At 37.9% G+C, this 17644-nt stretch overlaps 2 protein-coding genes across 2 annotated transcripts; one reads left to right on the forward strand and one right to left on the reverse strand.

Moving 5' to 3' along the window:
* Window positions 1-2: 2 nt before the first annotated feature.
* Window positions 3-7517, reverse strand: rcl1 (RNA terminal phosphate cyclase-like 1). Its single transcript, XM_055040146.1, has 9 exons — window positions 7320-7517; window positions 6856-6927; window positions 6315-6490; window positions 5937-6011; window positions 5687-5811; window positions 5205-5330; window positions 4954-5110; window positions 1337-1440; window positions 3-173 (listed from the first exon to the last, which is right to left on the reverse strand). Exons 1-9 carry the CDS (start codon window positions 7447-7449, stop codon window positions 20-22), a joined length of 1119 nt encoding a protein of 372 aa, XP_054896121.1. The 5' UTR covers window positions 7450-7517; the 3' UTR covers window positions 3-19.
* A 1586-nt stretch (window positions 7518-9103) lies between these two features.
* Window positions 9104-16966, forward strand: ak3 (adenylate kinase 3). The gene is made up of 5 exons (XM_055040352.1): window positions 9104-9887; window positions 12424-12543; window positions 12794-12966; window positions 13747-13865; window positions 15663-16966. The coding sequence occupies exons 1-5, from the start codon at window positions 9740-9742 to the stop codon at window positions 15772-15774; spliced, it is 672 nt and encodes a 223-aa protein (XP_054896327.1). The 5' UTR covers window positions 9104-9739; the 3' UTR covers window positions 15775-16966.
* The last annotated feature ends 678 nt before the right edge of the window (window positions 16967-17644 follow it).

Genomic DNA, 17644 nt, shown 5'->3' on the forward strand with positions numbered 1-17644 from the left:
CATGTATATAAAATAGATTTTATTTAACAGTTTTGTTGATATTACTATAGCCGACCCCAACACAGGTCATCAGAACTTTATCTCCACCTTTCCGTTCATCGTCTAAAGGCTTCTGGACTTCGATCTTGAACATAATCTGGAAGAAATCTCTGATGTGCCTCAGGAACTCGATCCTGGAGGAAAAACAGAAGATAGTTTTGTTTTTCAGCGGAGCCCTAAACAATTGCATCATTACTTCTTGTGTATTACATCCAACGTTTTAGAACTAAACATTGAAACAAGCAAAAGCATTCTCAGAAAATAAAAATGATACCTTTACAATCAGTTTTCAACCTTACCTGAGTAAAAAGCAGAGTGTTTTGTGATGGCACTGCCAATCTTCAGTTATCATAGTACTGTACTTGAGAGGAACACAGCACCGGTACCATGATAGCTGAAAATGGACAGTTCATAATTCGCTCTTTATGAAGACTGGAAGAGGAATTCACTTTGAACTCTGCTTTAATTCAATCCTCTCATGTAAACTAATTTTTATTGACTTATATATAAATTTAAACTTAATTTTGAAACATAAGACTTTACAGATCACTCTTTAAATATTAAGTCAGTCATATATGTTAAGATTAAAAAGATGTTGGAAAAGTATTAATACCCCTTGAACACGTTCCCCATGTTGTCACACTATGACCACAAACTAATATATTTTACTACAAATTTATGTGAAACACCAATATTGCAGTGCTTCACAACTATAAAGTGGGAGACAATTATATATGATGGCAACATCATGCTGTGCTGCTCTTCAGCAGGTTCAGCCAAACTGCTCAGTGTTGATGGGAAGATGGACAGAAATAAATGCAGAGCAATTCTCCAAGAAAACTGTTAGAAGCTGCTACAGAATTAAAGGGCAGAGCTTTTACTTTCCAGCAAGACAACAATAAAATTAAGAGCCAGAGCTATGACAAAATGGTAAATACATGCATGTTTTTTTATGTCAGAATGGCCCAGTCAAAGTCCAGACCTAAATCCAACTGAGAATCTGTGGCAAGACTTAAAAACTGATAAGAGAAACACTCCCTTGAATCTGCAAAATACAATAAATCAACTGTTAGCTTCTAGATTTGTAAAGCTGGTAGAGACGTACCCCAAAAGACTTACAGCAATAACTGCAGTGAAAAACACACATTTTTTATTTTTACAGTTTAGCTACCAAACCAGATAAAGTAAAAACGTAACTACCTGCAGAACGAAGATTCTTTCGTCACGGTAAAAGGGTCAGAAAATTGAGGCTTCTCATGTACACAAGTTTTCAAAGTGCTGGATGACAGCTGCTTACGTGTATGGTGAGAGGGGTCCCAGCAGAACCTTTGACACATCCTGTTGGCCAAGGGTCATCAAGAGCAGCGCCAGGCTCTGATTGGATGAATCCACGCAGCCGCCCTAAAAGGATGAAAAAAAAAGAAGCTATTTTTTAACACTGAAAAACAGCAAAGTACGTCATAGAGGTGGGGATATTTAGAAAAAAGTGTATCCTGTAAAGAGTCTGAGCTTTCCGACAAAAAAAGAAAAATCTTTCGCAATTCATTTTCTAACATCCTGTTACTGGTAGACGTGTAATTCTTCCCTGAGTCTTCCCACCTTTGCTCCACATCTTGGAACACATGAGACATTTATCAGACAGATGATCCACTCTGTGCATTCAAGTCAATACATGCCACAGTGCGTGAACAAGAGCTTTGCGAAAGTTTTCCATTTTCAATCCACAAGTAAAGGGTCATACACAGCTGGACACACCCTGGTGTATTTTCTAAACCGCGTTTGTCCTGCCGCCATGCAGCTTTTAGTATAACTCCAATTTTTTTTTTCCTGAGGACTTTTTTTATTTTTGGCCCAGTCATGCAGTCCAATGGCATTGTGACAGCTTGTCAGCAGAATTATGATTCAATTATGTAATCGCAACACTGAAAACATTGTGGAAGGATGACTACACAATTTGCAATGTCGACAGGGCCAAAATTTTAACTGAATTCATTAGCAAACTTGAAACCCATGCATCACCACTTCCATCATTTTGACAGAAAGATGGGTTTAACTGCAAAAATAAATGTTTAGCCTTTTGCTAAAGATTAACTGTTGGCTTAAAAAGGTAATAGTGGCTAAAATTCTTACCTTTTTCACTGGAACAAAAATACATAATTCCTGGGAAAGTTATGCATCTGCACCTAACTGCAGAGCAAACTAAGAAACAAGATGCAACACTTGAATGGATAACTGCCACTTTCACACCCTGCCTGCCTTTCGGATGTGGTCAAATGTCCCAGGAGCCCAACAGCCTCCAGAAAGTGACTTATGGAAAAGTCCCTTAAATCCTCAGAGCGACATGTGACTCGTTTCCTCAGCAGACACAGGAAATAAAAACCCTAACATTTAAATGCAGAGACAAAAACAATATCGCTAACATCCAAATAGGCAGAGACATTATTAAAATGTGTAAATCTGGTACCAACAGGACAGCTTTAAATGTTTAATCGCTGAGCAGAAATGACTGCAATAGGTTAAAGCCAAAAGCTTGTTTGCTAACGCGAACTTTGCAACTTGCTGCCACAGTTTTTGGCTTTATGATTAAATAAAACATAAATGTAAAGCATACAAAGATTGTGCCGAGTAATAAAGAATCAGATCTAAAACAATAATACCTTTCCAGGTCGAGATCTAATAGAGTGCAACACTTACATCAGCTCCTGTTGAGTGTTGACATTGCCTTAGAAAACAAGTTGTCCACAGTGTTTGGACAGTCCACTACTACCTGACTGTACTCATTAACCATAAAACAAACAGAAACATGCAGGGCGCCCATGCATGCCCCTAAAATACAAACCTTAAAATTTTCCTTTAAATTTCAAAACAAACTTTTCCAATAAGAATTTCACCAGCTTTCACCGATATTCTCTCTGTTGCTCATTTTCCTTGCTAATCTTTTGTGGAAATAACACAAAACAAAATATTCAACTGTAAAATGTAAATTTCTTACAACAGCTTTAGACTTTTCAAAACGGAAACATTTGCAAACTTACCACTCTAGAAGGCAGCAAAGAGAAACTGGTTTGCTCTGCTTTCTGTCGCTTGGAGTTAAGAGGCGACCTCAACAATATTCCTCTTTCAGAGTTAATCAGCGCTACCCTGACCAGCTAACTAGACTCACATGGCTCCGATGAGAGAGGCCCGAGTCTTGCAGCCATGTGGAGGAACGCCGAAGACACAGAATCTCATTGTAAGCACATGGTGGAAGCTGCCTATTTCACCCCCGTCGCCAAGCGAGGTGATCTTTGTGCATGTACAGCTAACAAGCAAGTTATCTCCATCAGTGGTCAGCGCAGTACAAACATGCAGGTGGAAAGACATTCCACCTCACATTTCTTTCTTTTATCTCGAGTTGAGAATTCCAGGTTTTTCAAGCATCTTTGAGCAAACACTAATCAGCTTCAATCATCAAACTCAGGCAAGCCTCCTATAAGTGAAATGGTTAAACTCTGACAGAGTTTGAATGATGGTGTAAAAATTCAATGAAAACATGAATCTTCTAAATGCCATACTGCACTTGAAACTAAGGCATTCAAAACATATATTTTCCAGACAAGTGGCAGTTTTTTTCAAATTCTGGCTGGACCCACGATGTATTTTCTTTCCTCTTCATATCTCAATTTCTGACTGGTGTGTTAACTTAAATGGTGATTAATACTAACGGGCATGGACCAAGGATTAAACCTTTCCAACTGCAGCCACAAGAGAAGCTAAACATGAGGATATTGCAGAGTGTCTATTCAGACATCACCCCTCACATCAAACCAAGGCACAGTATAGGCAGCATTGTGTAGAAAGTGCAAAGCTTTGGAGAATATTCTGCTGGGAAACCTTATGTTCAGCCAATGGATGTTAATCAAGACTGAATCTTCCTCTAAATACAAGAACATTTTGTGAGCTACCATCATAATAAAATTTAGGAAAAGAGGCACAGATGCTGCAAAGCAGTTTCTCAGCTGATCTGCAGAGTCATTACCAGAGAATGTGGGTAAACAAAGGCAGCAAATGTTGCACGAAGAGAGTATAATGTGTTCAGCTCATGTATGTCTGGTATTTCCAATAAAATTTGTATTTTCCTTGTCTCAAAGTAAGAAAGGAGGAAAATTATTTATAATTGTTTAGTTTATATTATATTGTTATTTATTTGTTATATATGTGAGATTGCTAACTCTCTGTTAGAAAACAGAGTTTTCAGCTTCAAAATTCCAGGACAGAAAAGCAAAAGTAAGAACTTAAAATTGTAAATGCATGGACCAATCTTTCACAAAATTTTTGCATTTTAATTATGTCATATATTATGAGAATGTGCTTTCTCTCCTTTTTAAAATCCCTAAGTTATGTGTCAGAGCTGCTCTTCCTGTAGGTTGTGCCTACATACAAATAGGAGGAAGCACAAAGAAACCTGTTTTGAGTCAAATCAGTAAACAACCCTAGAATGTGGGTGTAAAGATGCTCAACGGAATGAGATGCTTGTCCACTGAAGGTTTTTTTGTAACCGTGTGCGCTGAGACTATGAACCAGAACATGACTGTTGGTGATTCAGCATAATCATAACATCAATATACTATTGTAGACTATGTAGCATGGTTAACATGTACTGTGAATTTTAACTTCCCATGTGAAGAGTTATTATTTTGGAAAAAATATTTTATAAAACTAAGTACTAATAAATTTGGTGAAGTTATCCATATTGTTGAATGTCTACCATGCAGCTATGTAGTTTTTAGATTAAAGAATTTGTTTACTTTGTAAAATGTTTAATTTTGGGGGGGCGGGGAATCTTACCTTTTCCCTTCTTGAAGACAAACCACTTTAAAATAACTGAGGGCTCATGTTCAATGTGAAAATACAAGAGTATTCAAAAAATCATACCCGGTACACCTCTTCCAAGAGCAATTTGGCACAATTTCTCCCAAGGTCTTCAGGCAGGACAGGGTCTCCTTGTCCCTGTGGTGTGGATGACATCTCCGCACTGAGAAAGCAGCCGTTCAGCGTTTCTGCCACCAACGTCAGACCAAATCCTGGAGACCTGCAGTTATGAAAACAAATTACAACCTCTCCATAACTGAAGGTTGAGGGAAGGAGAAATTACATTTTGCTAAGCTGCATTAACAGAGACTTACTTGCCAGAGTTGGTTCCTTTCATGTGGTCTGTGTAGATGTAAATGTCAGGGAGGAACTGGTTCAGGACGCTCCTGGCCGACTCCACAATCCGGTTTCCCATCTGAGGAGAAACTCGGACTGAATATCTGCGAGTAGAAGGTCAAAGAGCTACAAGGAGAAGTTTTAGTAAATTTATACTTTAATCGTTCAAATCCAAAACTGACATTTTAATTATAATTAAAAGATCAAACACCAGACAAATAATTTCTGTTGCCTTAATGATCTTAGTTTTACATTAATGTAGCAGTGAAAAACACTCTCGTGCATCATGACCATTGCGTTTAGATACAACACAATGGAACTAATTCACCACCTGAATAATATTTTTTCTGGCAACTACTCACATTATAACTTTTGCAAATGTATTTAATTTGTAGTGGTAAACATGTTTTAGCCGTAACTAATACAAAGTCAATAAGTAAAATAAGCTTGAGAAGGATACGCCACTCCTCTGATTCTCTTGATCTTTCCCGGCTCAGTCAGCTGGACTGGCTTGATGGTTTTGCGGACAGGACATGTAAAAACTACTTCCCCTCCTCCGCCAGGCGCCATACCCCTCTTCACCACCTGAGGGAGTTGCAGCAGGAAGAGAGTGAGAAAAAGTCTGAGCACAGGTTACTCGTTCACATCCAAATGCATTTCCTGCAAAAGATGCCACCCTGTTCCTGCTGACGCATATCTAAAGTCCTTACCTTTATTTCAAAGGCCTCTCCATCAATTCCAAACTTCTTCATTAGAGGGAGAGCTGTGGTCTTCAACAAGTCGACCTACAAGATACAGAGCAATTAGGTCATAACATCCGATATGATGATGCGGTATAGGACTCCTTTATCTTCAAGAAGCTGACATGTCTACAAGACATAAAGATGAAAGATACACATTTAAACATGATGGTAAAAGAAATAAAATTGGTAAATTCCAATATTTTTAATTGTTTATCTTTGCTTTCCATACATATCCAGACCAGAATAACAAAGAAACCAACTCCTGCCATGTTACTTTACTTTTCATACTGCACAGGAGCTCTAATAATATCATGTACGAACACCTTCAATCATGTTTAAGCATACCGTTGGGTCAGTGGGATCATTTGTGACGCCCTTAAATGTTGCCTTAAGAGGAGTTTTCATAAAAGGCGCCAGCATGAGCAAAGCCTCCAGATAGTATCCTACTGAACGCTGGGGGTTACAGTCATGTTCCACAGGGCCTCCATACAGCAAGCCAGGCTGGTAGAATAACATAGTACCTGTTAGAGAAAGTAAAAAAAAAAATTACTGAATGTATCGGCAACCAGTTAAGATATTATTAGCAAAAACGCAAACTTTGCAGAAGACAAAGTACCAGCGAAGGAGGACTTTTACATTATATTTGTAATTTATTTAACAAGCAAAAAACTGCACAGAAAAACATAAATAGTACTTTCATGAATTTCTTTATTTGTTAATAAGAGCAGAATAAAAGCAAATGTTTGACATATAAAGATGTATGAATGCAAAAACAGAACAAAGCTGATTATTTGTCTGTTGCACACCATTTATGAATTACTCTTGCAGAGTCTGGATCTTATTGGGTCTCAAATGTATCAGTACCAGCACGTATTTTAATACTTACCAGTTTGATTAATCTCAATTCTGGAGCCATTGGTCACTTTGTCGAGAAGTCTGATGAAACTGGCTTCAAAATCTAGAACAAATGAACATAAAAAGGCACAACAAGAACCAAGTAAACGACCAATTGGGGGGTTAATATGACAACGTTATGTTTAACAGAGTAACCATCATAAAAAGTTTTTTTTTCTTTTCCTAACAAATTTGTGATTTCTTAATGCAATGCTATTTTAATTTAAGCAATGCAAAATTTTACTAATATTTAGATACAATAACGTTAAAAATGTGACGAAAAATATGTCTGAAAGTACTGTTTGAAAGGTTGTAATAATATTGACCACAGTTGTATGTGATTCACATAAGAATACCATCATTTCCCCTCTCTGGCTGCCTGTTATAAACACACACTCCCAACTGCGTAGCAGCTAGCCCGTTAGCCTGCGAGCTAACAGCGGGGCTGTAACTCACCGCGAAGCCCCGGCTCGTCGTCTCTGGAGCGGATATTTTTTATTTTAACACGTTTCCCGCTGAGAGTCGACAGAACGAGACGCTGTCTGAAGAAATTGCAGCCGTCGTAGGTCAGTCCGTCGCTTGCCATGTTATTGTTGTTGGTTACTGGCGTAGGTAAAAATCCACGTGTGTTTGTGCAAGAGAGACATTAGGAGGAGGGGGAGTACGGCAAGAGACGAGGGTAAAACTGAGTAGGACAACACGTTGCTGAAGTTGGCGTATGATTCATGGATTGTAAAGGGCTACTTTAAAAAATATATACTCATTATTCAATGTCAGTTTGTATTTTTTTCAGCTTATTGTATAAGAAAGTTTAATTTGGGTTGGGAATGACCAGGAGAATTCTGAAAAGATATAGATCAACTTTAAAATACATACATAAAAAATTGTTTTCACTTTAATCTGAAGAAAGGGTTTTAGTTATAGTGTTAGCACCAATATCGTTTTGAAATCCCGTTACAACGCCAGTATTATTTTTTGTTTACTTAATTTTTCACTTAAATTAATTCAAATGTTTTTAAAGGTTTCATAACCTATGATTAACTTGTCTACTTTATTTATTTACTGCAGAGTAAATAGATCAAATAGATAATGAAAGAGAGGAGCATCGATTTAGTTCTTGGCCCAAATAGCTGTGAAATTGCGCTCAACCCCACTGACAATTCGCAATACAACTTCGGTTTCTTATTAAAGAAAACAGTTCTCTTAAAGAGCCATTGTCACCATGAAGTGGGTGCAGATTTCTACAATCTGTTGTCAAGTGCTATTGACAACAGATTGTCAAAAGTACTTAATGCAAACACTATTTTATGAACATTTAGACTGTCTTGAAAGGTTTTGAGGTCAGGGTAGAACAGTAAAAATAAAAATAAAAAAGCACAAGAAAATTCAAGAAATTGTTTTTAATCAAACTACACATATTGCCTTTGCTTTGTGCATTACTTTCATAATAGATCTGACCAGAAATGTATGACATTCTGATCTTTGTATGTGTATTATTGGTGATGTGTAAAAACAAAGCAAAAGAGACAATATTTTAAAGGTAAAACAAAAATAGTGCTTACATCATAGGCCACACCTCAAAAATGGCTTTGTTAAAGTGCAAAATGTGTGTTTTGTTAACGTTGCACTTTAACAAATCAGGTGAGTTTGTTAAAGAGCAAACTCTTTAACAATAAGTTACCTGTTACTTTTATAATAAGTTGTATTAATATTTTGGGATTTGTATTAACACTACTCAACAATTTGAAAATTATCAAGTTTTTGTCAAATCCAATGGAGACAACATAGAGCTGGTGACCAGGGATGTAATCTGCATGCATCAATTATTAAACACCAATTTGTTGGACTACATACTGTAAATTGCATTCATAACTTTTGTTTTCTTTTGTGGATATTTCACCAAAACTTGCTGCAGCCTAGTGGTCCATATCATTTTAAATCTGACCTTTCTCACATCAACTGCTGTGATGTTGTTGATGTTTGGGGTTGTTGTTAGGCAAAGTTTTTTTTTTTTCAAGCTTCGGCTTGATGTGACGTCAGTAGAGTTACACAGTTGCATATTTATAAGATATTAACCTTTTACTGCGACCCGATTTTAAACAACTCTGAACTATCCCTTTAAGAAGAAGAAGACTCTTCACACTCCACTCAATCGTGACTTCTGACCGGGCCATCCACCGGGGGACTGTGAAGGAGCGCACCCTCCACCGAGTTACAAGGCTGTCTCGTTTAACCATTCATTAAATTGTAATAGGCGTGGCTAGAACAACATATTTTTTAAGGCGTTCAATACAAAACAAACGCTTGCACAACACTTTTAGATTTTATTCAACAATTATTCTTGTGAGTGGGATTTCAGCCAGTGGACTTTTCAGTGCAGCAGGTCTGTCCGATCCAAGGCATCGAGGATTTGAAGGGATTAATCAACGCCATCGTCCCAAAAAGCGTTTTCAACCCGCAGACCGATTATATAACCGCATTATAAAATAAATGGATCGCAATTTAAAGCAAATGCGGTGCTGTTTCTGCACACGCTGAGTGGGAAAGAAAATCGACTTCCTGCACGATGCGCGTCGTCCTTCTGAGCAGATCTCCATCTGCCTCTGCAGGCTGAGCTGGCTTGTCTTCTTTCTCCTCCTCTTTCCCTCCCTCCTCCTCTTCCTCCGAGCTTCAGCAGAGCTCAAGGAAAAGAGAGGGTTGACGCTGTCTGCTTTAAGACTCGCCCCATTGTTGCGTAGTTTGCAAAAAAAAAAAAAAAAAAAAAAAAAAAAAACTGTCTACTCTCCCTACGTGCTTCGATCTAGTCTGGTTGGAGCAATCCAGACGGGAGTTGTTTTTTCTCTCCTCAGAATCCTGCTGCAGTTCTGCTGGGAACTATGGTTCTGCAGAGAGTGATCCGCGCTGTCATCATGGGACCTCCGGGATCCGGGAAGGGGACGATGTCTGCGCGCATTATCAAAAGTTTTGGACTGCAACACATGTCCAGTGGAGACATTTTAAGAGCCAACATCCAGGATAAAACAGGTCAGTTAAAACCACAAGCAATTCATCTCTCAGATGGAATAAGATTTTCAAACTCTATGTACTTTCTATTGTATTTTCATTTTGTGGAAATCAGACACTTGTGTTCTGCACGCTGTGATAAGAGCACCACCCTTATATATTTCTTATCTTGCTGCTACACACCACAGATCAGGGGCATAAAACTGTTTTTTTTTTTTCTTCTTTCTGTTAAGCTAAAGTCAAACAGGTTTGCAAGTGTAATGAAGGTGTCCTTTTTGTGTTTGTACTGCAAACATTTACACCCAATACCTGAACTTTGAAAGGCGGTATGCTTCTTCTTAAATTCACCTTGGAGGAACATAAAAAAAAAGAGCTGTAAAGATAAGTGTTAACTGTGAACTTTTGTTCCCTGTGAATGGGTACTGGTGATAAAGAAGCTTTCTATAACAGCTGCATGACAGAGAAGTCATTATTGGAGCAGAGAAGATGTCATATCTATACTGAATCAGGAGTTTTCTGCAAACTTCAAATGCTGCATTTGAAGTTTGCAGTTTTCCAGTCTGCCTTACGTTTTGCAGCTTTAACCCTTTAAAACTGAAGCAATGTTTAAAAACTGCTGATGCAGCCCGAATGTATGCTCCGCAAAAATACATTAACTTCAAGGGTTAAATTTAGTCAGGTCTCATTTATGTATTGCAGGATTGTTTCTGTTGAGTCGATCAAACATGTGGCTTGATATTTAGTTTCATTAAATGAGTATTAATAATGACTGGTTGAATCTTGCTCTTCAGTCTTGTGACTGTAACTACTGACCTTTTGCCTGCCTGATTGTTCTACAGCTTCTCATTAATCATTCTCAGAGAAATGCAAATTTGGTTTGAGACTCTTCCTCGTACTAACTCTTCGCATTGCAGTAGAGAAAATTCTGTATCAGTGCCCCATATTAAAAAGACATATATCGTGCAGGTTGTTGACCTGTTTCCTTAAAACCAGGAGAAAATAACCTCCAGGAGTTCCTGTTGTGTCGATCATCAAGTCTGACCTTTTGCACTGTTTCATGCTCACATCGGAAGCAGAGTCAGGAAGTTTAGGCAAGACTTCTGAGAAAGTGACTTCCTTCAGTTGGATTCTGACCTCCTCGAGTGAAAATGACAAAAAAAAAACAAAAACAAAAAAACAAAGAAAAACGGTTTCACCTTCTCGGTGTCCTTCATTCTCATTGCTTTGTTTTTTCCTTCGCACCTTGCAAAACTATTTGGTTTTTCCAAACTAAAATCTAAAAATATTGTTTTAGTATATTCTTCTGAAAATCTCTAAATAAAACCCTGTGCAATCAAAAGACTCATAGTAAACAGAGTCATCTCAGTAGAAATGCTGCTTTTGTGTGAAGAGGTTTGTAAGAGGAGATCAGTACATGGAGCAAGCAGCTCCATGCAGACCAGAGAACGCATCAGACAGCTCGGCGATAAAGCTGCAGAGAGATTCAAGGTAGGATTAAGTTATAAAACAATGTCATACGTTTTGAACATTTCCTAGGGGACCATTCAATCCATCACCCTAAAATGGGAAGACTGTGGCACAAATCCAAACACAGGAAGATTCAGTCTTTCCTTAATCATAGAGCCACGTTTTGTGGCAGTGTAGCAGGTATTTTGGGATAAATCTCTAGAAGTTCTACTTTGCAGAACAGCTGGCTTAGTCTGGTTGGGAATCTGACATCTTGTTTGAGGCTTTTCACAGATGCTTGTTTGACTGGATCATTCAGTCACATAAATATGTCTTGATACAAATCATGACCTTGAACCTTTGTGGTATTTTAGAGGCATCACCCTGCTGGACAGTGAACCATCTTACTTTCGTAGCCTCTGGTTTTCTTCCAGGGCTGATCTGTATTTAGCTCTATTCATCCTCCTATAAGCTGTGAATAGCATCACTAACCATTGGGAAGAAATCTATCCCTCAGCATGACGTTGCCCACGTCATTTTCTGTTGCTGTGCTTCTCAGATGTTCAAAGCTGGATATATCATTTAATAAACTAAACTTGCTTTAAACATGTACTTGTCTTCTGTGTTCCTTGGTCTGCATGATGCTTTTTGTTCACTTATATTCTCTCTGAGGACTTCACAGTGCACCTATACTTTGTACTGTGAAAAATATCCGTTTAGATTTAATAGTGGTACACAGTAAAATTATGACATTAAAAATCTGTGAATTGTAAAACGATTTAAAACTGCCCATTTAAAGTGAAGTCGCCATAACTAAACTACAAGTGAAAACATTTCTCATGAGGTTAAGTTAGATCCAGATGGGCTCTACTCAAAAAGTCATTCTTGATGTTAATTATCAGAAGAAAGCAGTCTGAACTATAAAACTAATTACAGATGTAACATTTTTACAAAAGGTGAAAAAAGTGTTATCAAATGATAAAATACCTTTGCCAGATTCTTGCAAAGAACTTCAATGAGTTTTGAGATTGATTAAAAAAAGAAAGAAAAAAATGACATGAAAAGAAAAGAGAGCATTTTCTGACACATGATTCTCCATCTTCATCGTCAGAGCTCGGCCTGTTGATGAAGTCCTGCATCGATCAGGGACAGCTGGTACCTGATGACATCATTTCCCGTCTCATCCTGAATGACCTGAGGAAGATAGACAACAGCGGCTGGCTGCTTGACGGTACGAGGCCTCGCTTGTCTGTTTCATTTGCTTCTTTTCTTTGAAATGATAGCGGGGGGAACACGTTATCGGCATGGCTTGTTTGAGATCACACAACCTGTGTGAAGCAAGCCACCAACAGTTGTTTCTAGTTATTGATAAACCATTCAAAAACGCCGCTGCCTTATTGTGACTTATCCGTATGGAGATTTTGGTTTTTTCCCCTCGGTTTGTTTGCCTTCACGTCTGTTCGTCTGTCGTTTATTCCCAGGATTTCCTCGGACTGTGTCCCAAGCAGAGGCTCTCGATCAAGCCTTCTCTTTAGATACAGTCATCAACCTGGATGTCCCTTTCCAGACCATCAAGGAAAGGCTGACCTCTCGTTGGACTCACATCCCCAGCGGCAGAGTCTATAACACAGATTTCAACCCACCAAAAGTTCCTGTAAGTATCCCCTCTCTGTCATATGATTTTCACTCCATAATTAATACAAATGACCAAGGGGGGGAAAAAAAAATCATGTCCAAATATGAGAAAAGTAGATTAATTTCTGGAAAAAAAAGCTCATTTTGGATCTGTGGGAAATTATTCCCCGAGGCAGACTGAACAAACATCGATTTCTGACCTGGAGCAGTGTTGACCCAAAAACAACAGAAAGGTGGAATATAGACGGGAACAGACAGAGGAGAGTGACAAGTGGTTCAGCAGGTTACAGCTCGTCATGGCCACTTAATCTGACCTTGTTCAAAGCTTTGCTGTAAAATACTGAGAGGGAAAAACCCCACATACCTCTACTTTCCATCGATCCAATGAGACATGGAGGGATGGTAAGCTTGCAAAAAATCACCCCTGGGAAACAATTGGAGACTTGGTGAGCATTTCCCTCCCTCACCTTGTCAAATATAAGTGTGTCTTTGTTAAGCCAGTTCATGTTTTTCTCAAGCTGGTTAATTATTGCTCTGACTGTAGATGTGTGGCTATTTTCTTGTAGCCCAACTACAAGAAAATACTTAATTAAATAAATGATGCGATTTAAAATAAATAAGTTACATTTCATTATTAAGTTATTGTTATTAGCTACACATGGCTACTAAGAAATAAGAAATTATAGGTAGGAATTACAGCAACACCCAAAATTTCACTTTTGTTCAAATATGTCCAACTCACTCTGATTGTTATTAATAAATACATAAAGTGCCAGCATGTTTCTCGATCTCTCTCCAGGGTTTGGATGATGTGACAGGAGAGCCTCTGGTTCAGAGAGACGACGACAGACCAGAGACGGTAACGCGGAGACTGAAGTCCTACGAAACCCAGACAGAACCCGTCCTGGAGTTCTACAGGTACAGACAGCGTAAATCAAATATAGTTCAGTTTAGAATTGATGATGTATCAATTTTATTTTATTTTTTATCAGTAGTTTTATTTCTTGTTTTTAAAATAAAAAAATGTGTCCAAAGAATATCTCAAATTTTTGCTAACAATTAATTTCTTCAACTACCTTGTTAAGATACATTGAAGGCGCTTTTCTAATGTTCACACAAAACCCACCAGACCGCTTGAACAATTTCCACACAACGTATTAATTTGCCTTTTGGATTTTGTGATTTTTCCATGAGGTTTTTAGTCTTTTACGCTCCCAGACAGTTTATTTGCATTTAGTTCAGCAAGGAAGAACCAGAGACAATCAGCTCCTCTTACCCTGAAAAATGATCACACACTGATCACCCATGTGAGCACTGAAAATGAAGATCAAGTGAGTCTTTATTAATGGTGGAGTGAACTAATTTAAATTATTTCTCTCAAGAATTGCACCCGGGATACAGTTTATTTATGCTTCACTTGCTTTATCTGAATAATTGAAATCCTTTAGCTTTATCTCTGGCTGGGTAGAAGGATTAGAACTTCAAGTAGTCGAGGAAAAAAAAAAGCATAAGTGTAGGAGAAAGGTCACAGCTAATGAACCCTGACCTCTTCACTCCCAGTGACCAAGTCAGTGCCTAAGAATTACATTCCAAGGGAACTAGGGGGAAAGGGGGCTCAGCTCAGATTGTGTTTCTCCTCACATCATGTAGGCAGAAATATGTGGAGTGTACAGTTCAGCTTAAGTTAAAATGTGGCAACCATAAATTTCAATGTATTTTATTGAGATGTAATATGTGGCTAACCAACATAATGCGGAAGGAGCAGTTCCTTTGTTTATTTTGCACATGAAATCTGAAAAGTGTGGCATGCATCTGTAGTCAGTCAAGACTCCTTGAATAAATACTTTTTTTTTCTTGTTTTTTTTGGGGTTTTTTTTTACAACAATTATGAATAGAAACCAGACTTTTAACATTTTTATTTGGGTTGTTAATGTTTATCTGTTTTACCTTGCAAAGATTCTCCAGGTCTATCAAACTGACTGTGAGAATATTTTTTCTCCACAACCCTCTTCATCTGACCTCACAGATATTCTGACAGATTTAGTTCTGGTCTTGAACTAGGTCATTTATAAACTTCAATTATCATGAAGTGCTCCTAAAATTCAGGTCATCCAAGCACATCGCCTTCTTCTTCTTTTTGTTTATTGGTAGTTTGCAAACAGTTTGCCTTGAGAAATACAAGTTTAATATAAAAAAATTCTCTACAATCTAATGATGGAGGAACAAACCGATCATTCTTTCTTCATATAATGCCAGACTTCTCCCGGTCAATTTTATTTACCAACTTGACAAAATCCTCAATTCCATCTAAACAATGTTGTCCTTGGAAAAAAAGACAACATTCAGCTTTTGCAATGTTACTGATGATCTATATTCTCTCCAGTTATGCTCGCTCCTGAATGATAGCTTTTGCTTCAGTGTAACCTGTCTGCAAAGCAGTGCTTCAGCTCAAGGATTCAAATGAGTTAGTCCCAGGAAATCCTCTTGTGACAGCTCGAGTTCATTTGAGGTTGACCTGAATTGATGCCAGGTGTAAACTTAAGAAGGCTAAATACTAAAATGTCTTTAAAAGATCCTTCAACAATATTAGTTCCAGGCTTGTGCAAGGAGATTTGTTTGTGTTATCAGTATAAAGCTTGCGTTATATCTGCATTTACTTTCGACAGCCTTTATAAATACTCTTTTCTGAGTTTGTGTTTATTTTTCTCTTCCCAGGAGTAAAGGTGTGCTGGAGTCCTTTACGGGAACAGAAACCAATAAGATATGGCCGCACGTTGAAGCTTTTCTCCACAGAAAACTCTCCTCCCTCAGTCAGAGAGCTGCTTAGCCTCAGCGAAATCAAAGCACGGCTGAAGTTTACTGATGGAAAACCACACTGTGCACCGTCCAATCAAAAATGCATCATGTAAATAGTAGTTGAGCATAGAGGAATTATGTTTTATTGAAGGTAAGCACTTACATTTTCAAATGAACATTTAGCTCTTTTACTAAAAACTAAATAAGACTACTACCTATGTTAGAAAAAAGTCTTTTTTTAATATGTTCTTAAAACCTCTGTGTTGTTGAAATAATTTGGGGGAACTCAGATGAGTGTGTGCAAAACCTTTTTAACCATTTGCTGTTAGTGTGTCCACTTTGTGCCTTTATGAAGTCAGAAGTTAACAGTTGACTCAAACTTGGAGTTTTTGCAGGAGCACAACATGAAGGGTTACATTGCACAAGACGCTGCAGGAGGAACGCAGCAGCTGTTTTGGTGTGGTTCTTCTACATGTACCGATAATCCCAACACACGCAACCTGTTGGCATGAGCTAAACATCAGCAGCAGCCTTTTTGAAAATCATAAATCCTGGAAAGGAGGCTATTTTTGTAGTGTAACAAGTGTGCATATCAGCCTAGTGTGGCCCGTTTCTTCTGCAGTGGCTTTCCTTTAAGCAGAACATGCTGTTGGGTTTGATTTTCATATATGCACGTGCCTTTTGCTGCTGTTCAGCTTGACAAAGGGAGGGTTTTAAACACTTTGTTTTCCTCTAATCATGGACCAATTTAAATCATTGATAAATGGACATTTATAATAATGGATTTTTTTAATTCTTACAAGAAATGTATTGCTTAACAGCTTTTTTCAACCACCTCAGGTCTTATAAGTGATGCTTCTGAAACACTCCATTCTTATAAATTTCATCGTCCGTTCCCAGTTATGACTATATTCCCTGTGAGCGATATTTGGCTCATATTTATTTAGTCTGACCTGACAGAAGAAAAATAGATGAACACATACATGAACACATGTTATCCAGGGTCAAATGTCGTTGAAAGGAATGAGCTTGCAGTTTTTGCACATTGTTCTGAATGTTTACCCTGTGAAAAAGCCTTAAAAATGCTTCTGTGCAGTCTACTGTATGTGGTCATTCTGGTTTTTTAAACACTTCCATGCATTGTTGAAATGCAACAACCATCTTTTCATATACAACTCAGATATTTATGAATCATAATAAATGTCTTGTACTGTACACTCGAATGACAATGTGTATTTTCTTTTGTTGTTTACCGACTTTGACAGCAGGACTGTGTCCTCTATCTGTGTCAGTAGTTTAATATGCTGTCATTCTGTGTCATTGGGCAATTTTAATGTTAACGGTCCACATGCACATTTATTGACCAAAACCAGACATCATGCACAACTCCATTTCTGTTTTGGCTGATTGGTAAATGTCTAAAAAGCTTTTGAACAAATGTCCTCTTTATTCCAGCACCATAATTTGACACAAAAAATTTGACAAAAATTTCAGTAATAAATGTAATGCTGAGAATATCATCTTTCTTTTCATTTAGCATCTGTACCAACGCAGCACTCACAGGCAGAAGCTTTGCCTTGCTCCACGGAGGCCTGAGTAACAGAATCTGAGTCAAAATGCATCAAAGCATGACTCATGGAATTGATGTAAATTATTTTTGTCTTTATTTTTAAAGAGGCAACAGAAAGCAATAACAGTTGACCACAGCACATAATTGAGTTTTGATGCATTTAAGTCATTCTCTATGAAGTGCGGTGCTGCAAAATCAGTGCAACACGAATCTGCCTTTAGTCCCAAATGACATTCCCCTAACTGCAAAACCCATGTCACTGATGGTGTTGCTCAGCAGATTTTTACATTGTTTTATACACTCTTGTTAAGATCATAAAAATTGTTACCAT

Source organism: Poeciliopsis prolifica, unplaced genomic scaffold, assembly GCF_027474105.1.
Source record: "Poeciliopsis prolifica strain line A6 unplaced genomic scaffold, Auburn_PproV2 SCAFFOLD015, whole genome shotgun sequence".
Classification (NCBI taxonomy): domain Eukaryota; kingdom Metazoa; phylum Chordata; class Actinopteri; order Cyprinodontiformes; family Poeciliidae; genus Poeciliopsis; species Poeciliopsis prolifica.